Here is a 22,845-nt window from a genome sequence, read left to right as displayed (position 1 = left end):
TTGTCGATTAATTATATGATTGTATGAAGAACATGTGGTCTTTACAGAAACATAGCCCATAGCAGTGGTGTACCCAGGATTTAAGTACTGAGGGCCACCTGTGTAGGAAACAACTACCAAATCCAAAACCAGTCACGTCGCTCGCCATTTACTTAATTTATTTCATATTTTTAAACTAAAATAATTTACATACAAAACAAATGTACATTTTACACACTTATTTTAATCAACTGTTAGTAAAACGACTGACGTTTGACTCGAATTGTTTAAACAATCTGAATGGTCAGTTTTAAACTTTTAATTAAATCTGTACCTAAAATATGCTAGTTGATAATTAATATCATTAAAAAAAAGCTTGCCAAGTCAGGGATCGGCACGTTAACTTTCTTGATTTTTTATTTTTAGAAATGTATTAACTAATATCACACCTAAGTGGTATAACAATTTGGATCCAAATTTCGGTGTGAACAGCCCCACAAACAATCATTTTCATTTTCTTTTAGTGAGATAGATCTCCGAAACCGGAGAGCGGATTTTGTTATTTGGGGTCTTGTTAGATTCACATTGGTTAGGAGAAGTGCAGTGAAGATTTTCAGTACTTTATCTTTGATAGTTAATTCACTACAGAATATTTAAAAAAAGTTAATACAAATTTTATTGGGGGTTTTTTTATGTTTTTCTGCAGCTTTATATCTTTGTAGTGAATTAACGATTGGAGATAAAGTTCTGAAAATCTTCACTGCACTTCTCCTAACCAATTTGAAACTAACAAGACCCCAAACAACGAAATCCGTTCTCCAGTTTCGAAAATCTACCACGTTAAATGAAAATCTAGCAAAAAATAACTCTTTTTTTTTTATCTGTGAAAAATTAAATAATTTAAAAAAAAAAATTTAATTCCACATTTAATATCTATTTGATAATCCCTTTTTAATGTGTTATCAACCAACTTTCTAGCTATCGTAGTTTAGTAAAAAAGTTCAAAAAAATAGACATTTTGGGACTGTTCACACGGATGTTTTTATAGATTCAAATGGTTATACCGCTTGGATGTAATATCAAATCTCTCTCATTAATAATTTATATTAAACCTAACTAAATTACCCACCTACTCATCATTACTGAGTTACATAATTAATTTTTTTCCTATTTAACATAAATTCTTGAAGTTTTCAAAATTCAGACTTTTTTCATTTCAATTAACATTTTTGTATCTTGTTAGTGGTTATTATGCTTGATTTTTTTATTCTTTTTATTTAATACTAAATACTAAATATAAAATACTTAGTAGTTATAATATAATATAATACTTAGTAATACCTACGTAGTTCTAATCTGATGGAAAAATATAAAACAATAATATTGATTTAACACCTTACATTTTTGTCACTTCTATAATTAGTTTTAAAATAAATTAGTATACAAATAATATACTATAATAATTGTCTTCGCTTTGAATTGATAGGTGTTTTTCAGTCATTTTCGACCGAAGATACGTCTTAAGAAAATCTATAAAATATTGATCTACTATTGTTGTCAATTGTATCTGCCGTTGCTTACTGCTACGTCCACTGCCGCATGATATAATAATAGTAATAACATTTTCTTCATTTAGTTTTTGCTTTTTTATATATATATACATACCAATATCTACCTACCTATATTTATTGATACGTACACAGGTCGTGGACTTGATTAGATCCCATTCGTCAAGTTTATATTATGTATAAAAAATATACTATGTCAGAAATCGTTATCATTATCATTTATTACCGCGTGTCCACTGTCCATACTACTGTACCATCAGTCTTCTCCGGAGACCACTATATATACCCGCCGTGGTATACAACGGCGCACTCCCGATGTGCTTGTTTGTTGTGTGTACGACGTACGTGTACAATACTAATATAATATATACATATAATATGACTTCTATTGTTGGTATCTGTGAAACTTGATGGTTGTCGAACTCGGGCCAAATACCAAAACTGTATGTGGCTAATCTGAACCAATGTATTGTGTATAGAATATTTTAAAATGCGCGTATATAGGTATATATATGGCGTGTGTACAATATATTATATACATAAAGGTATACCTTTCCGTGGAAAATGTTAAATATCTTGCACAAACCATACTTATGTGGTTGTTGGTCGCGCCCGTTCAAATACGGTGCTGCGTGGTTGGTTGGAATACCGCGACTGAGTATAATATATACAATATTATATAGCTGGTGCGCAGTCTTTGAATTCGTCGTTTTAATATTATATTATATTATTCCCGACAATGAAAACGCAGCATTCGGTGAAATCAAAAAGACCAAAGCAACACATGGTTTTGTTATGAAAATGATATAACTATATACTACGCTCGTCCGTTTCCCAATGTGTATAATATATATAAATTAAACGTATATATATACAACCGTTCTTTTCTTTATGTGGCGACCCCACACGGTATCATGTTTTCTTGACCGGCTACTGTTTCGGGCCTAATGAACATTGGAGAGCGGTTTTCGCTCATTAATCAAAATAAATAAGTATACGTAATATTTTTTTTTTCAAAACGTTTTCCCATTGACTGAACACCACCACCTCCAACACCAGTCTCTTTGACAGTGTTAAACGTCTTTATGCGCATTGTCAGATTAATTGTTCGGACACGGTCCGGGTAACCAGCGCTGCACATGGAACGCACGAGCTCCCACGTTGCTTCCTGACCTGATGTGGCCGTTGCTCATAGTACCTACTCCTCGGAAACCAGTTGGTGTGACTGGAAATCAAAATCGTGGAAATGTGTGAAACAAATACGGCAGGGCGATATTTCTGGGTGGCTTGTACAAGCGAGACCGTCAGAATCTGTGACTAAAACTTAACACGATCCATCTCGCTATTTTATTTGAATCGACATTTGCAGTCCATACTATATCTTAGTTCGGGATTATTATACAAATGAATATTTGTTTTACTCGCGGATCATGACATACAATTAAAACGAGGGCAGCATGCAGCCCCCGGTCTGCTAACCTCTACACTAAATCGTTTAATATATTAACATAATATAGATTGAAAAATATCTAATAATATTTCGTAAAGATATGTGTATTAATACGCATATTCAGCTCGAATTGAAGGGGACGCTCGCGGACGGAGCTATTCTATATTATAAAATGATATTTTTTAATTTTTTTTAATAAACATTTTTTTTTTGGCACACCGTTAAATAGTTAATTATAATTTTTTTCAATTGGAATAATGTCTGCACGGTGGGATATCATGCTTGTAAATTATTTTTTAAAAAAACATGTTCAATGTTCAAACAATATTAATTATTGTTCATATTATGTACCTATATGTATCATGAACTCGGATAAAATTAATAATTTATACACATTTATTAATAATGAAAATTAAAGATCTGGATGGCAAATATCTTCTTTCCACCGAAAACAGTCGATTCTTAATCCGGTGAAACAATAACCGCCCCCGCAGTTGAAAAATTCACAATATTAAGTTTATTTTTGTATTGCCGCGCCGTGTGTCTATGTATAAATCTACATGACCGCTTAAAGTTAATTTAAACATAAATTAATAGGCATATAAATATTATTGTATCATAATTTATGTTAACGGCGTATTGATTCTATAGTGTTAAATTGATACGACAATTTTCAATAATATTACTTCAACATTTAAATTATTTTATTTTATTTTATTTACTTTGTATGAAGTTTTATTTTTCCAAGTTTAAATGTGAATGTTCAAATTATAGTACGTTCAACTGTTCAAACTAAACTATACTTACCTATATATTGTTATATATTTATAAAAAAAACTATTCTTATTTCTCAGGTAACTAAATATATTATTAAAATTATGATATGATTACAAAAAAAAAATAATATTAATATCCATGGTCTACAACAAAAACAACCGCGAGGGGTGGTGAAAAAAATGAATAAGGGGGTATTAACCGACCTCCTGGGGTTTTCGATATTCGTTATGTGCCCTGTCCCTGGCACTGGCTGTCTCCGTCGACTGACTTAAGACGCGGCAGTTCCTTGCCGGCGGATCATTAATCAAAATATTTCACCCCAGCCAAAAGTATCCCCGAAAACCCCCTGAATAGTAATATTCCCTCTCAGTCTTTCATTCTTCCTCGCTTAGGCTCTTACACGCACGCACGCACGCACAACACACACAGACACACGCTACAGTGTCTTTCTCTCTCTCTCGTTCCCTCTCTATTTCTCTTCCACTTTCATTCTGCTGCTTCCTTGCTTTTAGATTTCTTTTTCTATCGTATTTTTTCTTTTTTCTTTTACAGCACATCGTCAGTAACTTGTGAAATTCAAGCAGACACACCCTGGTGCTGTTGTGTGGGTGACACTTCAACCTATTTAAACAGCAAAAAAGTCTAAAATAAATATTGAAAACTTAGAATTAAACTAAACTTTAAAATACATATAACTTTGTTTGGTTACGAAGAGAATTTCGATTATCGATTACTATTTATTGTAACATTATTTCTCACAATTATAGATGGATTAGACAGTATGTTAGTACAACATTATTATTTATCTATATATTATACAGGTATACGTGGTTATCGCGTGATTTAATCATATTAATAACCACGCGCGCTAAAAGTGCCTACGTCAAGAATTTAATAATACATTTATGCAAAATTATTGTAGATTAATTTGTATTAAAAACAACGTAAAAGTACATAACTACACTTCTACACATATTAAATAGAAGATCATGATCGTGATTACTGATCATGATTCCTACACACTTAGAAAGATTTTCAACATTAATTTTGGTTGAAGCACAATTGGGTACATAGGTACAGTATTTTAAATCACCGAGGACAGTATTTAAGGATAATTATTATTTATTTTGTATATTTTATAAAATTATAAGATAGGTAAATACAGGCTTAGACACATCATGATTAAATATTTAAATGTATCACGTGCGATCATTTTCATAATATTATTCATTAAAATTGTTATTAAAATGCTTACCTACATTTAAATTCATATTTTGTTTTGTTGAAATTGTTTGTATTTTAACTGTAAAATAATAATTGTATAATATGTACAAGGTTATAGATATCGTTATTAATTATGTTTGAAACGTTTTACTATAATATGATATTATCAGATACGTAACTCTAAAAATATTTAAACTAGTATGTTATGAATAATTATATAACACTGGTTTAAATGGTGTGATATTTTTCCAAAAATTATATTTAATATTATAAAAAACAGTAATAATATGATATAACATGTATACAAATGTATCATAATTTATAAGTTATCGAAAATCTCTCAAGTATATTTGACTGACTATCAATATTAAGTATATATATTATACGCCAATAATTGTATTGTGTTAAAATAATCTTAATATTTTTTAAATAGGATTTTCATTAAAAAAAATATTATTTATAGAATATCATACACGATATAGACGCTCAGATAGGTTTTAACACCATATTTTCATAGAATTCCTATCATTCCTATTAGGACCTTAGGTCACCATGCTTATATATTTCTACATGGTATGGGCGAACATATAAAGGGGAATTTTAATAGTTCTATCATTTGGCACGTATAATGTTTTGGATCAACGTCCTGTAGGGTGTTCAAGGATGATAAAATGTAGGTCTTAGAGTGAGGATTATTTTACTTCAACTTGTACAACTACCCTTATATTCTTTCAGAGTCGTCTAGTTTGCAATTAAATTACACTTATAAAACTTTCTTCTATTAACTTTCTAGCTTTTTACTCCAAAAATAATCAATAAGCTGGTTTAGCTGTTTAGTAGCAGCTGCTGTATGAATATTGTTTTTAATCATCAGATCCGTATTGCATGCGTTGTTAAAATAAAACAGTTGATGGGTAAATACATACATTAATCATTTATACCTATATCAAAAAATAGAAAAAAGAAATACATAAACATAAACTCTGCCAAATAAGAATCTAGGAGGTTTCTGTTAGTCCCTTTTCGTATCTTGTTGCCCCATTTAGCACTTCCCCGTATCCTCTCAACATTCCGTGTGTGAGCTCCACTTATAGGATCCACAAAGTTATATTTGTGGTTTACTGTTGAGTAATTATTAAGGCAGTTTTATATACCTATAACGTACCTATATAATTTTCGTACTTTTTTTATCTGCAGTATATACATTTTATAACAAATGATTATTACATCGAAAATACGAGAGATGTCCCTAAGTGGCGGCGTCAACTAAACCTGAGTGGTGGCGGAATACTTTTTTGGCGGAGGTCAACTAGACCTGTACCGAAATATTTTATATTAAATATATTTTGTATATGTCATATATTTGAAATATGTTAGGTATATTTAATGACTGAAATACCGAATTATTGTGCAGCAAACACCGGAAAAAAATGTTCAATTAAAATTCCGAAATATTCAAAAATGCATGAAAAATTAAATGTTTGGTACCTATGTCCTATATACCTAATATGAATTAGAGAATAACTATTTTTCATTTAAAGGTAGGTACTTCAGTACTTCATATTATCATTATATTTTTGTTAGTAATTTCATATTATAATATTGTTTGTATGTAGTAGGTGTGTAATATAAAAGCTACAAAGCATACAAAATTGAATCTATAATTTACAACTTATTATTAAAATATACCTATACTAACCTAAATGTCAATAAACAATATAATATAATATGTTTTAAGTAGGTAGCCAAGTAGATATAGTATTCCTCCTCTAGCCTCTATACTTTAGTTAATCAATTTAAAATTTAGGTAATCTTTAAAATATTTTAAGTATCTAAGGTCTAAGGAGGAGATCCTTTGGGTGATCTTCAGTCATAACCCCCCTTATATCCACGCCTGTGTACTGTCAAGTGTCAAGTCTTATTCTCTACACTCGACGGCAGTGGGTATAGACTATAGAATATAGACTGTACCAGTGCCATAGCAAGGGGGTGGGCACTGGGGGCACGCGCCTCCCCCCCGAATTTTTTTTTAGCTTGTTTTATATTATATGTTTGATAAAAATTAAAAGTTAAGGCTGTCGAAGTGAACCATTTTGAAGGGGTCGGATTTAGGAAATATTGTACATCCATCGTTAGTACTATATCTATGTGTGTAGTTACTGATCATTAGTGTGTGCGAGTTCCCCGAACGCTTTACGTAATTTAAGATAAACGACGGTTAAGATTCTTTAACCCCAGTAAAGTACATACGCGCAGTCACGTCACTATATTTTGTGATAAAAAAATTTTAAACTTACATGTGCCACATAACTCCAAAAAAATGGAAGACAAATTCATCCAGTACCAAAAGCCTTTTTGGCTATTTTAATTTTTAAAACATATATTTGAATTCCTTAATCTCTTTTCTAGATTATGTAGGAAATGGATTTATGATCTGTAGTATTGTTTAATTAGTTTTATAGTGCCAGAGTAGTTTTTTTTTTTTTCAAAATATTACAAAAAAAAAAAAATCGCTTCCAACAAAACACACAAAAAGCGGAGAAATTGTTATGTTTTTTTCGAAATTAAAATTGGATTTCTGAAAGTATATTTTTTTCCGCTTATTGATTTAATTGCACGAAAAAACTACCAGCTTTCAACAGTCCTAATATAGTCTTGTATTTTTGTTAGTAAATTTTAATAATATTATTCGAACCAAAAATGGAATGTTTTGTTTACAAAATATTTTGATATAATGATAATAATATTGATGAATACATTAACCTATATGGTTTACAATATTATTAATACATTGTTATATTAAAATGTAACCAATGTAGGTACCATCCTTGTTAACATAAATATAATATAGTCATACAATGATTAGTAGATAGGTACACTTTATGAACAAAGGGGTCATAATTAGATATTCTAGCATTTCAAACGCTAGCGGAAAAAAATGAAGTGCCCACCCCAACATTTTTTTCTGGCTACGGCACTGGACTGTACAATATTAGAAACCCAATTATGAGTCATGTACATACGATTAGGCATCGCATAATCTTCGTTAGGTAACTTTATTAAATCATATAGGTAGGTATTAATAGTATACTATAAGTTCTAAGATAAAATAACAGTGATAAAGGAACATAAACTAAAAATAAGTTATATTTACAACAGGCAATAATTAAAAGGTGCATTTTGACGAATTACAATTTAAAATATGCATATTAATTTTTAATGCAAAAAAATAATTTATAATTTTGTACAATAAATAACAATTTGTTTAAATTAATCTATTTCACTTGATTCGGATTTGTAAATTGTTTCCTTAAGATTTGAAACACAAAATATAAAGTTCCAATTGTATAAGAATCCGATCTTTAGTAGGTAATATAAAAAAGAAACTTCATCATTTCATAATAAACTTATATATTGAATTACTTATATAGGTATATAGCTAAATTACCTGGAGGTCATTTATTAGTTTTATCAACATTTAAAATCTACGTAGTTACAATATTTTTTAAGCTAAACAGATTATTTATTTTTATTTATTCAATATAGGTACGTCATCTTGTTTTGTTCTTCGGGTTACCTATATTTTAAAAAAAAGCAATAGTTATATGTTGGCCAATCCAATTTCTAAATTATAGATGGGACTTAGATGACACTTTTAAAATGTTAGAGATTTAAGAAAATTGTGAAAAACTAACGACAAATTGATAACAATTTTTCAATTTTAGTTCTGAAGACGCACCATTTTAAAAGAAAGTTTAAGTATAACTATATATAATGTTAAGATTTATTATTAGGTTCTTATTAGAGCACTAACTTACTAACTGCCCAAACAGTTCGATTTTCTAATCAAACCAATAAAATTCCTCAGTGGTGTACCTACATAAATATTTTTGATGAAAGGGGTTAGGTAAATTAAAAAAATATATATTTATGTAGGTATATAATATTAAAATATTTATTTTTGATTTTAACTATTTTTATTTACCCATCTATACGTATAGTAAAAAAAAATATCAAGATGGGGGATGAACACTCCGTGAAATTGTGTACGTCACTGAAATTCCTAACAGTTAAATTCAAAAATCGAATCAATTAATTATAAATATAAATGCCAAATATTATAAACGATCGTAAAATTAAATACAATTTTTGTTTCAAGTAAATATAATATTTTCGAATATTTGTCGTCATAATTTTATCATAAATTATCTATTTACTATAATATTTAAATAACCAATTCGTTATCCGTTTAGTATACCTATAACCTTAGTATATAGTCATTTTTAAACTACATCGTATTGCATATATTATTATAATATGTATAAACGCCTGTTAATTTTTTTTTTACTTAAATCTTAATCAATCATACAAACATTGATTTGAAGTGATAAAATATAGTTAATAGTTATAGATTAATAAAATCGATTTGAATGTAAACATTTTGGTATAGTAATATTTTTATATGTACCTACTTCTACCTATATAATCCTCAACACATTGAATTAAAAATACTTAATAATTTTGTCGAAGAACTAAATAAAAATATTTATAGATAAATAGATAATAAAGAAAAATATTGATCCATCGTCTTTATGTTTTGTCAGTACCAAATTATGTGGTGTCTTTAAAAATGGCAATTGGGAGTAATAAGGCGACAAGCGTCGTAAATAAAAAATGTTAGAAAAAAATAACGATCCCCAAGAAATTGGTCTCGAAACAATTCATTAATCTTAACTGGGATAACGTCCCTCCCGTTGAGAGTTGGCAGTCAATTTAAAAAGAGCGCCCTATTTTAGTATCGGCAGTGATATAATACTTTTAAATTGGCTATGTTCGTTTTATGTGGGGTGGGCTTTACCGACAGAATTGGAAATATTCATTTTGAACACCATGTGTGTTTGGGATGCTGGATAACTATTACTTATATAATATTATGTTATGAGTTTTTAAACAATAAATTGATAAATCGTTTTTATCATTACATATACAGGTACTGCCACAAATACATTTAACAATACATCTATTATCAAAAAATTACAATCTAACAATATTAATATTATTTTGAATTATGTAGTATACCTATACACAAACGTATAATTTAAATAAATAATTTACAGGTACAGAGCCATTTATCAGCTATATAATATTATATATTACCCACTACTAAACATTATTAATTGATAAATAATAAGCATATCACATATTTTGAACTCAAAATAATACATTTATACTAGAAAAAACTAAAGTAGGTATGTGGTATATTATATAATATTTGGTTGATATTTGAAAAGTGTTGGGGTCCATCACGACCGTTAAGAGGACATGCGTGATATACCCGTCGTTATTTGTTTTATTTGTATTGCAGCAGTTATACACGAGTACCTAATTTAACAAATTAAGTCTAATCGATTGAGTTTTGAGTTTTTGTACTTTAGTTGTTTTTATATTATAGGTGGAATGAAATATATGTCAAGCACTCAAACTTAAATATGAGATTATGAGAAAATTATTGTCCGTAACATGCCGTTCTCTTTTTTATAGAGAAATAATTATTATTTTACTAAAACTGTGATATTTTGATTCCATCGCCATCGACCGTTTGGTCACCCCTGTAATATGTACTCTATTATAGGTACAACTCCACCACTATACAGTATTCTCGCTAAATGATAATTATTGTGAGGATCACTGGGAAGGGCGCACATTAGGAGGGTGGCAAAGAGGTGAAGTGTAATGTCATCTAAATTTTTAACTGTAAATAATAAACTATTTTCATTTATGATATATAATACATATTATATACAGCATCGTCTGCATGACATATTATATAAATTCATCGTTTATCTATTTTGCAAATCTGTTTCCTATTATTTATTATTTCATATTAGTTTTGTTGGTTCTTTGTTTTTTTAATAATATTGTCACCCCCCTAGGTTCTGGTTGACGGGCACCCTTATATAATCGAACGTTTATTGCAATAGCTTCGTTCAACCCAATCCCAAATCCCAATAATTATAATGGTCAATATTATTGTATGATTTAATATTTTAATCAAGTATTGAAGTATCAATCTTGTAATGAGATCATACCATGCGGATTGTGCACCCGCGTGATGATAAGTTATATTATACGATAACCCGTACAATTTAATTATTGTTGTCATTACTCATTAAGTGGTTCCATAGACATACTGATATGTCTATGAGTGATTCCAATCTGTAATTTTTCAAGGAGTATTGTATAGGCAATTCATCGAGCCTGTTAGAAAACGACATACCAACACGCGATCGGTGTATGTAATATTGCACAAAATATCAGACGTTGTACAAGGAGCTTATTTGTTTCACGTTTGACTGTTTGAAGACTTCTTCAAAATTATTTTAAAATTTCTGGCATCGATGTAAACTCACTTACCAATTGTTATTTATTTTCTTCCGAATAAACACGAAATTAGATTGTAGTGTAGCAGAGATACATTTGCATATAATATATACATAATATAGTACATTAGTACTGATGTATAGTTAGAGCTCAGGAGCGTATTTTTAGAGGACTACGGAGCGATTGTCGCTAACTTTTTTTCGCATACACTTCAATTGTATAGCTATGTGTACCTACACGAGTACACAATCACCACAATTGCATATAATAATCTATTAATCTACAACCACACGCGATGTTGATCAATTTAATATATATTAATGATAACCGTTATAATCATTCTATTGATTTTCAAATTTTGATAATTTTATGTTTATTTTATTTTTGAAAATATAATGTACTACCGTGTACTACCTACATATTTTTTTCAAAATTAGTTGAAATATAAAAGAAAACTTTTTAATATATCCTTATTTTAGATTGTGAACGGAACGTTATTAGCTAGTGGTTTTTATTTTTTATAATTTTTAATAAAAAAAAAAATAAAAATTATGACGAATTTTAAAAATATTAATTCAACTTACAGGCTATAATAAAAAAATAACAATACAGTAGATTCCGCTTAAAAGGGACGCCACTTAAAGGGGACACCTGCTTAATGTTGACATTAATGACAGACGAAAGTCCCGAATCAGTGGCGTAGCGAACTTTAAATCATATGGAAGCCAACATATTATTATGACCTTCCACACCCTACTCCAATTGATGTGTACGATATTCATATGCTCAAATAGGGAGGTGAGATATCACCCAAAATTAAGTTCAAAGACTGATCGTGCATGTTGGCTTTATGAGGTTATGGCCCACCACCACCCCCCAGAAACCAGAAGCAATTGCTTCTGAAAAACATGATTCGCTACGCCACTGTCCCGAATGAATGTATTGTATGTAAAATTCTTCGGTTAATCGGGACAGTCTGGATAATGGGGATAAATAGGTAGGATAAACCGCCCGATGTGTCCTAATCATGATTATAAAGAAGTTCTTTATAATCGTGGTCCTAATTAAGCGGATTCGACTGTATAACATATCCAGAGTCCAGACTGACAAACCGTCTCCGCTCAGAATCGTTTTTCGTATACAATGATATTATATCATAGTATTCAAATTTAATACCATTATACACTGACCCACTTGTAACCTATTGTACAGCAGAACGACATCCACTTACCCGCTTTTTAATGTATATACGATATACCTACACTATAATTATCTAATAACTAATAAGTAATTGTCTACAAACTATAGTTATTAAAGTAAAAAAGCGAATTTCATGTATTATAACTTATAAGTAGGTAGGTACAACTTACTGTTGAAGTTTGTTTTGTTTTTTGTCTCGAAATACGCCCCTGGGTACAGATTGATATCAATACACATTGGTCATTTGTAAATAGAAAATGTTTATATTTGTAGAACAATCACAGACGACAGACTAATGATATAATATGAATATAGTACGACAGTCTGCGGTACAATCTTTATCGTATACAGGTATACTTATTAGTTACAGCCACGGACTAACATAGAGATATATCTTAGTTCGTGGTTACAGCCTGCTGGACTATAGGTAGATTTGAAGAAAATTTAGAAACGATAAGAAGACAAGAACTTATTAATATTTCATTGTATATAGATACCATAGGGTAATTACCACGTAATACGATTGTAATAAAATAACTGTTATCGAAACGTAAAAACCCATAAGGCCACAAATCGTTAATAAATAATTTATAAATATATTTAAGTATTAACACTTCTGCGTCCATGGATGCAGCTGCAACTACAAACTAAATTATTCAAATTAAATTAGGTATATTATCGAGATCCTCAAATCGGAGGCCGGCCGACTTTAGACGATAATAATATATATTTTTTGTTTCTTTAGTTTGTCATTCACGTCAATCTTGGTGTTCGAGTAATCAATTAATAATGAATCAAAATATGATTCGATACGATACGATCCATAATTAGTAATTACTGATCGTTTCCTTATCATTCTGCTTCCTTGTGAACATTTTACGACTAGCATTTAAATATTTTTAATAATTTATTATTTTCAACGAATTATCTGATTTTAAATAGTAAATAAATTAATAAATAATTATTATTTGTCGATAACGTACTATATTACGCATTGTTCACGTACGAATCTGATATCATGCAATGCACTTGCCTATTTTAGCACGAATATAATTGCCTATAGTCCATGAATATGATTAATTTCATCCTGGTAAAAAGATAGGTACCAAAAACTGAAAAACCAAACTTATACGAGTTGGGTGTTGGTTTGTTCGGCTTATAAACGCACCTTGCCACCTCAGTTTATTACATTTTTTATTTACATATTGATATTTGATGCGTATTAATGTTTAAGTTCGTTTGAAATCGCGCCATTGGCAGTAAGTTGGCATCGCGAGTCGCGGACAATTTATTGTTATCAAAGATGTACCGATTGATAAGAAATATAATAATTATTTAAAAATTGAAACCGAATCAAATTATTCAAATTTTGAATATCGATCGACAATCAATAATCATTGACAAATCACAAATGGTAACTTGTTGATTGTTCATAGTTCATTTGTTCCAGCATTTGGGAAACGTCCGTTTTCCGTTTATCGGTCAAAATAACATTGGAGTCAATTGTGTAAACTAATTCAAATTCCAAGCTCTCACACTAACTTTCCTACATAGTTATACACTTTTCTATATAACTATTGACGTGGTTCGTTGTTTTAGTGTACTTTAGTATTTACTAGGTATGTATACATTTTTATATATTCCCAACTTAATATTAATGTGTTTCTTGTTTACTTGGTTTTGGGCTGACAGTGTACATATCAAAATGGCAACTCCAAACAACAATAATGCGTCTGATGAAGACAAAATTGATCCAATGAAAGATGTACGTGCCGGAATAGTACGTGAAGTGGGTAGTCAAGCAATATGGAGTCTATCTTCATGCAAACCAGGTAAAATAAAGATTGTTCTTGAAGTCAACATAGCTATTTAGTCTATAAAAGAACTTGCTTTTCTTGTGTTATGAACTTGGAAAATATAAAATTAATGGCTTAGGTATACTGAAGTCTGTCATCACTTATAATCAATGTCGGCCTGGCCATGGCCGCTAGAACGTATCCGGGGCCCCTGGTAGTATTTGTGTTGAGGGCAGTGCCGCAACTATACATTGTGGGGCTGATGTGCAAATCTTAATTTGGGGCCTAAATATACAAAATGTAAATAAATTATTATATTAAGATATCTAAACAAAAATATTTAATTATATAATTTATTGTTATAAAAATAGTATTATAGTATAATTTCAACAAATTTGTAAATTATCTAACAAAATTGTTTTTTCTTCACTTTTGCGTTTGAAAAGTTGTCAATGAATTTCTCTACATCTATCTCGGAAGTTCTTCTCCATTCTATGTTCAGTATGGCAATGTCACTGAGACAATCTTTACTTATAGAATTGTGCAAACATTTTTTGAATCATTTGAGTTTAATTTGATTACAATAAATTATAAATATTAAATATAGTGAACACATTTGTTTTTTTTATTCTTAATTTTAATTTAATTTTCTTCAACCACAGCTTTACAATTAATTTTAACACATCGATTTGGAAGCATATATCGGATTGGGGCCTTGGGGTCCGATGTGCAATGCACACCTTGCACGCCCGGTAGTTGCAGCACTGATTGAGGGGCCCCGATAGTAGTTACTATGAATATTTGATTTTGTATATTATTTTATTATACTTTTATCATTTTATCAAAAATTATTGATATAAAGAAAATCAATTATACAATCTGAATCGCATTAAAAAATATTACAAGGCATATTATTTATATAATTTTTATAATTAAAAATAATTACTATTACTATGTAGTTAACTTAAAAATATATTTTAAATAAGGTACTTCTAAAAAATATAATATTTTGCACTACTCATAAGAACTTTTTTATCATTTTATGAAATAACATAAATTAATAAATGCATACCGGGGCTTTAAAGTTATTAGGCTGACACTTTCTGTTATTATGATTATTAAAGTTTACTATTTAATATTAAGCCTTATATAAAAATTTTTACTTACTTATTTTTAAATCTTAATACAGTATCATTGATTATGAATTCATGAGTAATCTTAAGACTACAATTTTATTAAGTGACATTACAGAGTTTTTTAATGGATCCTTTTTCACAGTTGGTATCGTGTATAGTACACATCTATCAATTTTAGTGTGTTGGGAAATTTATTCAGTAAAAGTCGTACAAATTCATAGACTTGCACAACTTAAATTCCCCCAATTTAGTATGTAAATCTACAATATTAAACTCCTACATTAAATTTAATATTTTTATTTCAGGTTTTGGTGTGGACCAGTTAAGAGATGATTGTATGGAAACTTACTGGCAGTCAGATGGTCAACTTCCACATTTGGTTAATATTCAATTTAGACGTAAGACAGTTGTGCGTGATATATGCATATACATTGACTATAGACTGGATGAAAGCTATACACCTGGTCGTATATCAGTACGTGCTGGCACTAATTTTAATGACTTACAAGAAGTTGAAGTAGTTGAACTGAACGAACCATATGGTTGGGTTAGAATAATGACTAAAGATATCAATGATTTGCCGTTGAAAACATATATGCTACAAATTGCTGTTATTACCAATCATCAAAATGGAAGAGATACACATATGAGGCAAATTAAAGTACACTCGCCGGTTGAAAAAAGGGATCTTCTCATTGGTAACTTTAGCACAGTAGAAATGAGACAATATACAATCATAAAGTAAATTTTTTTGTTTTATTATTTGTTTGCTGACATTTTGCTATATTGTACAGTATAATATACTATAGAAAAATTAGATTAAACATTACAAAAAACATATTTGTGTAGCTACCTACTAAATACTAAGTTAATTTTTGACGTGAAATGTTAACATTTTTTATTAAGTTATTGAATTTATTATTATTCTTTAAAACATATGAAAATCTTTTTTATGATATCTATCATCTTGACAATTTTTTTTAGTATCAAAAAAACTATTTGTTAATATATTGTATATTTTTGTACTGATTTTTAAAATTTATTATTTTCTTCTTTAAATTTGTTTAATAATTTATGATGAACATGTACTTTAAGCATTTCAATTCCCTTAAACTATTGAACTGGTGTGCCCTTAGAAATATAGCCATATTTTGACTAGGATCATTGACATTTGACTATTGAATCCAACCTAATGAATTTCCATTCCTTCTTTCTGGTTATTCCTTTAGTTGTTCAACTAGATATCCTTTATTGCTACATTTCTAAATAATAACCTACATTTTGACTGAAATTAATTTATCATGTTTGTGTTTCTTATTTACTGAATCTAAAATGTGATTCCGTTACATTCTATTTCATCCCACTGTCTATAAATGTGAATTATTTATTTTTATATCATATTTTGACACAAATCAAATGCTTTATCCAGTCACGTGGTTAAGAATTTGTAAGGGGGTTGTTAATTATAAATGTACAATATACATACAAACTATAACTTTGATTTCAACAAAAATATTTATATATTATGGTTATTATGAATTATGATTCATAGATAATGATAATAAATTATCTATTGATCATAATGGACATATTGTATAAATAGTTTTGTTAGTTAAAATCAAAGTTATAGTTTGTACGTATATTGTCATAACCCCCAAACCAACCCCCTTGGATATGCCACTGGCTAAATCTTATAACTAATAAGTAATAATAATTAAATTATTGTATTTTAAAAATAATATATTTTTGTTTATCTTTAATTTGTCAATTGTAATTATTATACATTATTATACATTATATTCTGACTCTCTGACTCCAAAGCTGTTATTATTACTAAGGAAATTAAGGTAAAAAATATATTTTATTTTAATAGCTGTGACTTAAAAAAAAATATTTTTGCCTAATTTCACTATTGTTACATAAAAAATGTTAAAAACTGTTCATGTAAGTCTAATATAGTTATATATTAAGATTAAGATAGTTGCCATTGTATATGTGTCATTAAGTATTAAACAAATTATTTTCTATAGAGTGGAAGTGTGCTATGTTTTCTATGAAATGATCAGCATATTTATATAATAAAAATGATGTTAAAATAGTTAAACAATTCACAGATATTAGTTTTATTACAAATACGTTGAGTTATTTTATTTATCAGTAATTTATTATTCAAGTATCCGTGGTTCCTAAACTATATTAATGCCATTAAATAAACGTACTAATTAATAAAATATAATATAATATTATTAACATTTTGAATAGTTCTAATTTTAGTCATTAGTGGTACACGTAGTTGTGGTGTAGCCAGAGGGTTTTACCCCACTACCCCTTGACATTTTTTCCCTTAATAAATGTATTATTTATATACAAAAACTGTAAAAAGTAAAAACTTTGTTTAATTTATACTTAATCCCCCCCCCCGCCATTTCAAAATCCTGGCATAGCCACTGGTTACATGATACACATCCTTAATACATGTAAGTGATACGCAATAAACAAAGTTAGAGATTCTCTGGCTACTAGGCTCCAGTATATATTATTTTAGCTTAAATTAATTAATTAACAAATAATTAAGCATACCTATTGTAATAAATGTACAATATTCTAGTACTGAGTCTGTGAAATACATAGTGATAAGGTTCGTGTTTACATAATATGGATTAATACTCCTCCTTTGGACATATAAATAAAAAGTCTAAAGTAATTGGTACTGTGTAAACAAACATTATTTCACAATAATTATTATGTTAAGATATACATAATATAATTGACATATTGTGATACAACAAAACTACATAATAGCGCTTTTATAATTTATTGAAATGAAATTTTTTAATATTGATTTTTATTTGTTAAAAGTTTATTACTTTTTGTTAACAATTAACTTGAAAATAAAACCAATATGAATTCACCATACAAATATTGATTTTCCTTTTATAAAACTTCCAATAAAAATATTCAAATATAAAACATAGCTAGATTACATGTATTAATTGTAGTATGCAATAGTAATATTGTATGTATATCTGAGAGTAATGAAATGCGTATTGTAATTCTGGGTTCAAGGTAAAATATCTATAAATAATAAATATGCAATGTTCCAATATTTCTCATAAAAATTGAATTTGTTCACATTCAATTCACAAAAACGAAGTCGTTCATGGTTCATGTTTTAAATTTTTATATGAATTTATCGGTTCCACCATGTAGACAACATTTTTATACAATAACAATAAAGTACTAAAAAGGAATTTTATATAAACAAGTAAACAACCTAAAAATTGTTTATATTGTATTAATTCATATTCTATTTGATAAAAGTGAGTGAAGTTCATCTTTTATACTGAGTCGTTTGTAAAATATGAAACTAATGATTAATAATTTAATTAATTTAAGATGTGTAGTTTATCTTTTGTAGCATTTGTTTAATTAACAAAAACTTAAAATTACTAAGAAGTAAGAGTACTTTAGTTGTTACAGAATACAGTGCATTTTTTTATAATACTAATCTTATCGTTAAAATGAGTTCTAAAAATTAATATTTTACTTTTATTTAAACTCCTTTATCAGTCAAATTAAATCCAGATCTAGTTCATGAAATTTAAAAAATAATTATCTACAAAATTGTAACTAACAGTTAATTAATAATCATATATAGTATTAATATTTAAAGCCATAGGTACAAAAAAAGTCTGATAAATAGACAATTATGAATTAAAGAATTTTTATTTTTCAAAAGTAATTACAATTCAACAGTTAACTATTATTGCTTTTAATAGTTTCAAAACAGAATTATTTACAAAAAAATATATATATACCAACATTGGGTAAAGAATATTATCACAGAAACATTTAATACAAAAACAAAACTTAAATACAAAAAAATACAACTCCTTTGACTTAAAATCTGTTAAATGTGTACATGTTGTATTCTAGTTCCAATATGAGTATCAGTCAGACCAGGTATAATAGGAGTAATTATAACATGGAACTTTAATGGAATCCTGTCTGACATAAAGTATGAGACATTAGTATCATTAATGTGGATTAAGTCTTCATTAATTGTCGGTTGATTAACTGCATCATACACCATCAAATCATCGATAGTTATCAGATTTTGATTAGTGTCAAACAATACAACCTTTTGTACAACAGTCACAACATGAACAATTTTATTCTGAACAGCGTACACCAGAATGGCAACACGGACATGACGAGCAACTTTTCCGATATCTTCCGGTCGTAATTTCATTTTAATTGTTGCACGCACAGTTTTAATAATTACTTCTGGCAACTCTATCGAACCACGCCAAGACATCAACATTGCCTTGCCAAAACACATACCTTTCAAGTACATTTCTATTTCCTGTTTAAAAAAAAAAAGAATTTTAAATAATAATAATTATTATTAATAGTAATTGTGCTGACCCAATTAGATTCTTCGTCAACTTCTCGTTCTCGGTCAAAAAGACTGCTACGGGTCACAATGTCTCGCTTTATAGATTGGTAGTTTGGGATAGTTTTTGTGCGTACTCTAAAAGAATTTCCCCATCTTTCACAAGTGTACAATCTTGGTGTACATTCTAATATATGTTCAGTATCTGATCGTTTTTCTGAAAAAGAAAATGAGGTAATAAAAGTAATATGCTAATAATTAAATTAATTATAAAAATATACCCATTTTAACCAAATTGTACTCCATGGCTGCAGCCATTTTATCAACAAAAAAGTCTTTATTCTGTTTGACAACAGGTACCATTAACAATTGGGCCATCTGTCTAGGAAGAATCATTGGATATCTAATGAATGACATAACATGTTCTGTTAAGGAACTCATGTAATCTTCAATTGTATCTGGATCATTGCATTCGAGAAGTTTTTCTGCAGACTGGTAGTTTAACCATGATGCAACACATCTATGAACAATTTATATATTATAATATATTGCAGGTTAAATCAATAATTAATATTCCGTGGCACAATTAGTGGTTGAGGGTCCTCCCAATTTTTTTTTTTTTTTGACTTCATCACAAATTGAAAACATAAAACATTTTACTTTATGTTGTTCACATTTAGTTAAGTGGCAGGTAGGAGGTACCTGTAGTTAATTTTAGATTTTAGAATATATTAACTTCAAAAACACATTGCACATATTCAGATAATACACGATAAATTAACAGGATAACATTTATCAGTTAATTGTTCGTAAAGTGTATAATGTCTATAATATGACTTAAAGTGTTGCAGGGCAGAGCCCCTGAACATTTGGTTGATAATATTATTGTGGGGATCTGCCTCCTCTCCTCCAAGGTTTGTAAGCTAATTGTACCATTGGTAATATTAAAATTAAATTAAAACATTTACCCAAACAACTGCATTTCATCATGTATCACAAGATCAGACTGTTTCAATAGACCAACAAGAATATCGCATTGAAATGTATTGAAGCATTTGATACAAGAATCAAGATTCCATTTTATATAATTTCTGCATGCCTAATTGTTTAATTTGTATTAGTATTATTCTATATTGGTAATATAAATTACAAATCATTTATCCATAAAAATTATTTTAAAAAATACATAAAATTATAATCTCACTTTAAGTAATTTATTCCATGGTGGCTTAATATCCATACACTCAGTGTCTTGCCAAATTTTACAATAATATAATGCCTGAAACAAATTTATATAAATTATTCTTAATACGGTTTTTTTTTAATTTATCGGACACCCTTTTTTTGTTTAAATATATATAGTTAAGTATGTTGAAAATGATGGTGGAGTCAGAATTTGGCGGTCACTTAGTTTTGAAGTCTAAGACATATCAAACAGAGGGATTTTTTTGATTTTAATTGTCCGAGCAAGCGAGTGACCACACTGTGTATATATATGAAAATACTATACATTTCAATTAACTATAACTTTAAAACTAAGTCCAACTGCCAAATTCTTCATCGTTTTCAGCATGCTTAACTAGAAACATTGAAACAAAAAAAATATTTAAATAGGGTGTCTGGTAAAACAGAACAGTTCCTTTGATGTACTTAATTAAACTTTATAAATCATAAACTATAATTGAAACATACTTCATTTAAACAACAAAATCAATGTAAGATTAAATTGAAATATTATCAGAAATTTGTAAAAAAATACAACATCCAAATAAATACTTTTTAGGAATAAAATCATAATATAATCATAAATGTGAAATTTACAATATTTTATCTTATATAATAATAAAATCAAATAAGATAGATCAAAGTAATATTTACGTTAATTGTAGTTGGTTGATTTAATGACAATACATATTGAAACCAAGTTACTAACTGACCCTGGTCTGCAGCATCAGCTATATGTTCACACATATATTCAACACATAGTGCTGTAAGATCCTAAAATATTATGTTAAATTATTGTAATTTTTACAAAATTGATCTATTAACTGTACTGTATACCTTGACATTATACTTGTCAGCCAACACTAGCACTGGCATAATATTAGACTGTTCAAGTGTTATTACACCTGTATAAAAATATTGTAGAAAAACTGGAAATACTTCAATACACTGTGGCACTTCTTGTAGCTCAATGACTTCTTGATGCGAGTCACTCCATGCTGAGTTCATTAACATAGTCTGTCAAGTGAATGTAATAAATATTTAAAATTCTACAAAACATTTTAATTAATTTTGCACTGAAAATCACCTCAAACACATCGCTGGATATACACAACATGAAGCGGTGAGCAGGATACGATATTCCACCCACAACAAGGGTAATATCATTTAAAAGTTTGTTGGCATAGACATTTTGAATTTTTTTCAACAGTGCATTTGAATTATCATTCTAAATGGGAACGTACATAGTTTTAAAAATCACAACATAGGTACTGACAATTTATAATTATTATGATATAGGTAACTCACAACATTAGGCATGGCATATGAATGATCCATTTCACATTCTGCAGACATTCTTCGTCGCTTCATTCCCAATCAATAAAACTAATAAATGCGGTTGTAGGAATTTATTGAAATTAAATCATAATTTATAATAATTACTGCAACGTTTCATAACTAAAGAACAAAAATCATTTTTAGATTTGTTTTAATCTATTATTACGAATTATCAAATTCTTATCAAGCCCGAGAATCGCGATAACATAATCAATAGAAAAACCACAGAATAAATTCTGTGGAAAAACTAAAAATAATTCATTGAATAAACTTGTCAATTGTCATTTGTCAGTAATATTATCATAAAACAATATTATTATATAATATATTAACCATGACAAAATAAATTGTTATGATACATTGATATTAGCAATAT

At 28.6% G+C, this 22,845-nt stretch overlaps 2 protein-coding genes across 3 annotated transcripts; one reads left to right on the top strand and one right to left on the bottom strand.

The window, feature by feature from the left end:
- Nucleotides 1–13,900: 13,900 nt before the first annotated feature.
- LOC100160281 (anaphase-promoting complex subunit 10) lies at nt 13,901–16,679 on the top strand. 2 transcript variants are annotated; one of them, XM_029488489.1, is made up of 3 exons: nt 13,901–14,164; nt 14,272–14,411; nt 15,817–16,347. In XM_029488489.1, exons 2-3 carry the CDS (start codon nt 14,285–14,287, stop codon nt 16,254–16,256), a joined length of 567 nt encoding a protein of 188 aa, XP_029344349.1. In that variant the 5' UTR covers nt 13,901–14,164; nt 14,272–14,284; the 3' UTR covers nt 16,257–16,347. The 2 variants fall into 2 exon arrangements, with proteins under 2 accessions (XP_029344349.1, XP_001950033.1); XM_001949998.5 differs by having other exon boundaries at nt 13,902–14,198; nt 15,817–16,679.
- A 2,539-nt stretch (nt 16,680–19,218) lies between these two features.
- On the bottom strand, nt 19,219–22,631 carry LOC100169155 (BTB/POZ domain-containing protein 17). Its single transcript, XM_001950032.5, has 9 exons — nt 22,440–22,631; nt 22,219–22,359; nt 21,969–22,148; nt 21,786–21,905; nt 21,112–21,186; nt 20,876–21,006; nt 20,189–20,427; nt 19,940–20,124; nt 19,219–19,877 (listed from the first exon to the last, which is right to left on the bottom strand). The coding sequence occupies exons 1-9, from the start codon at nt 22,500–22,502 to the stop codon at nt 19,422–19,424; spliced, it is 1,590 nt and encodes a 529-aa protein (XP_001950067.2). The 5' UTR covers nt 22,503–22,631; the 3' UTR covers nt 19,219–19,421.
- Between the last annotated feature and the right edge of the window lie 214 nt (nt 22,632–22,845).

Source organism: Acyrthosiphon pisum, chromosome A1 (assembly GCF_005508785.2).
Source record: "Acyrthosiphon pisum isolate AL4f chromosome A1, pea_aphid_22Mar2018_4r6ur, whole genome shotgun sequence".
Lineage (NCBI taxonomy): Eukaryota > Metazoa > Arthropoda > Insecta > Hemiptera > Aphididae > Acyrthosiphon > Acyrthosiphon pisum.
This window is presented reverse-complemented; position numbering and strand designations above follow the sequence as displayed.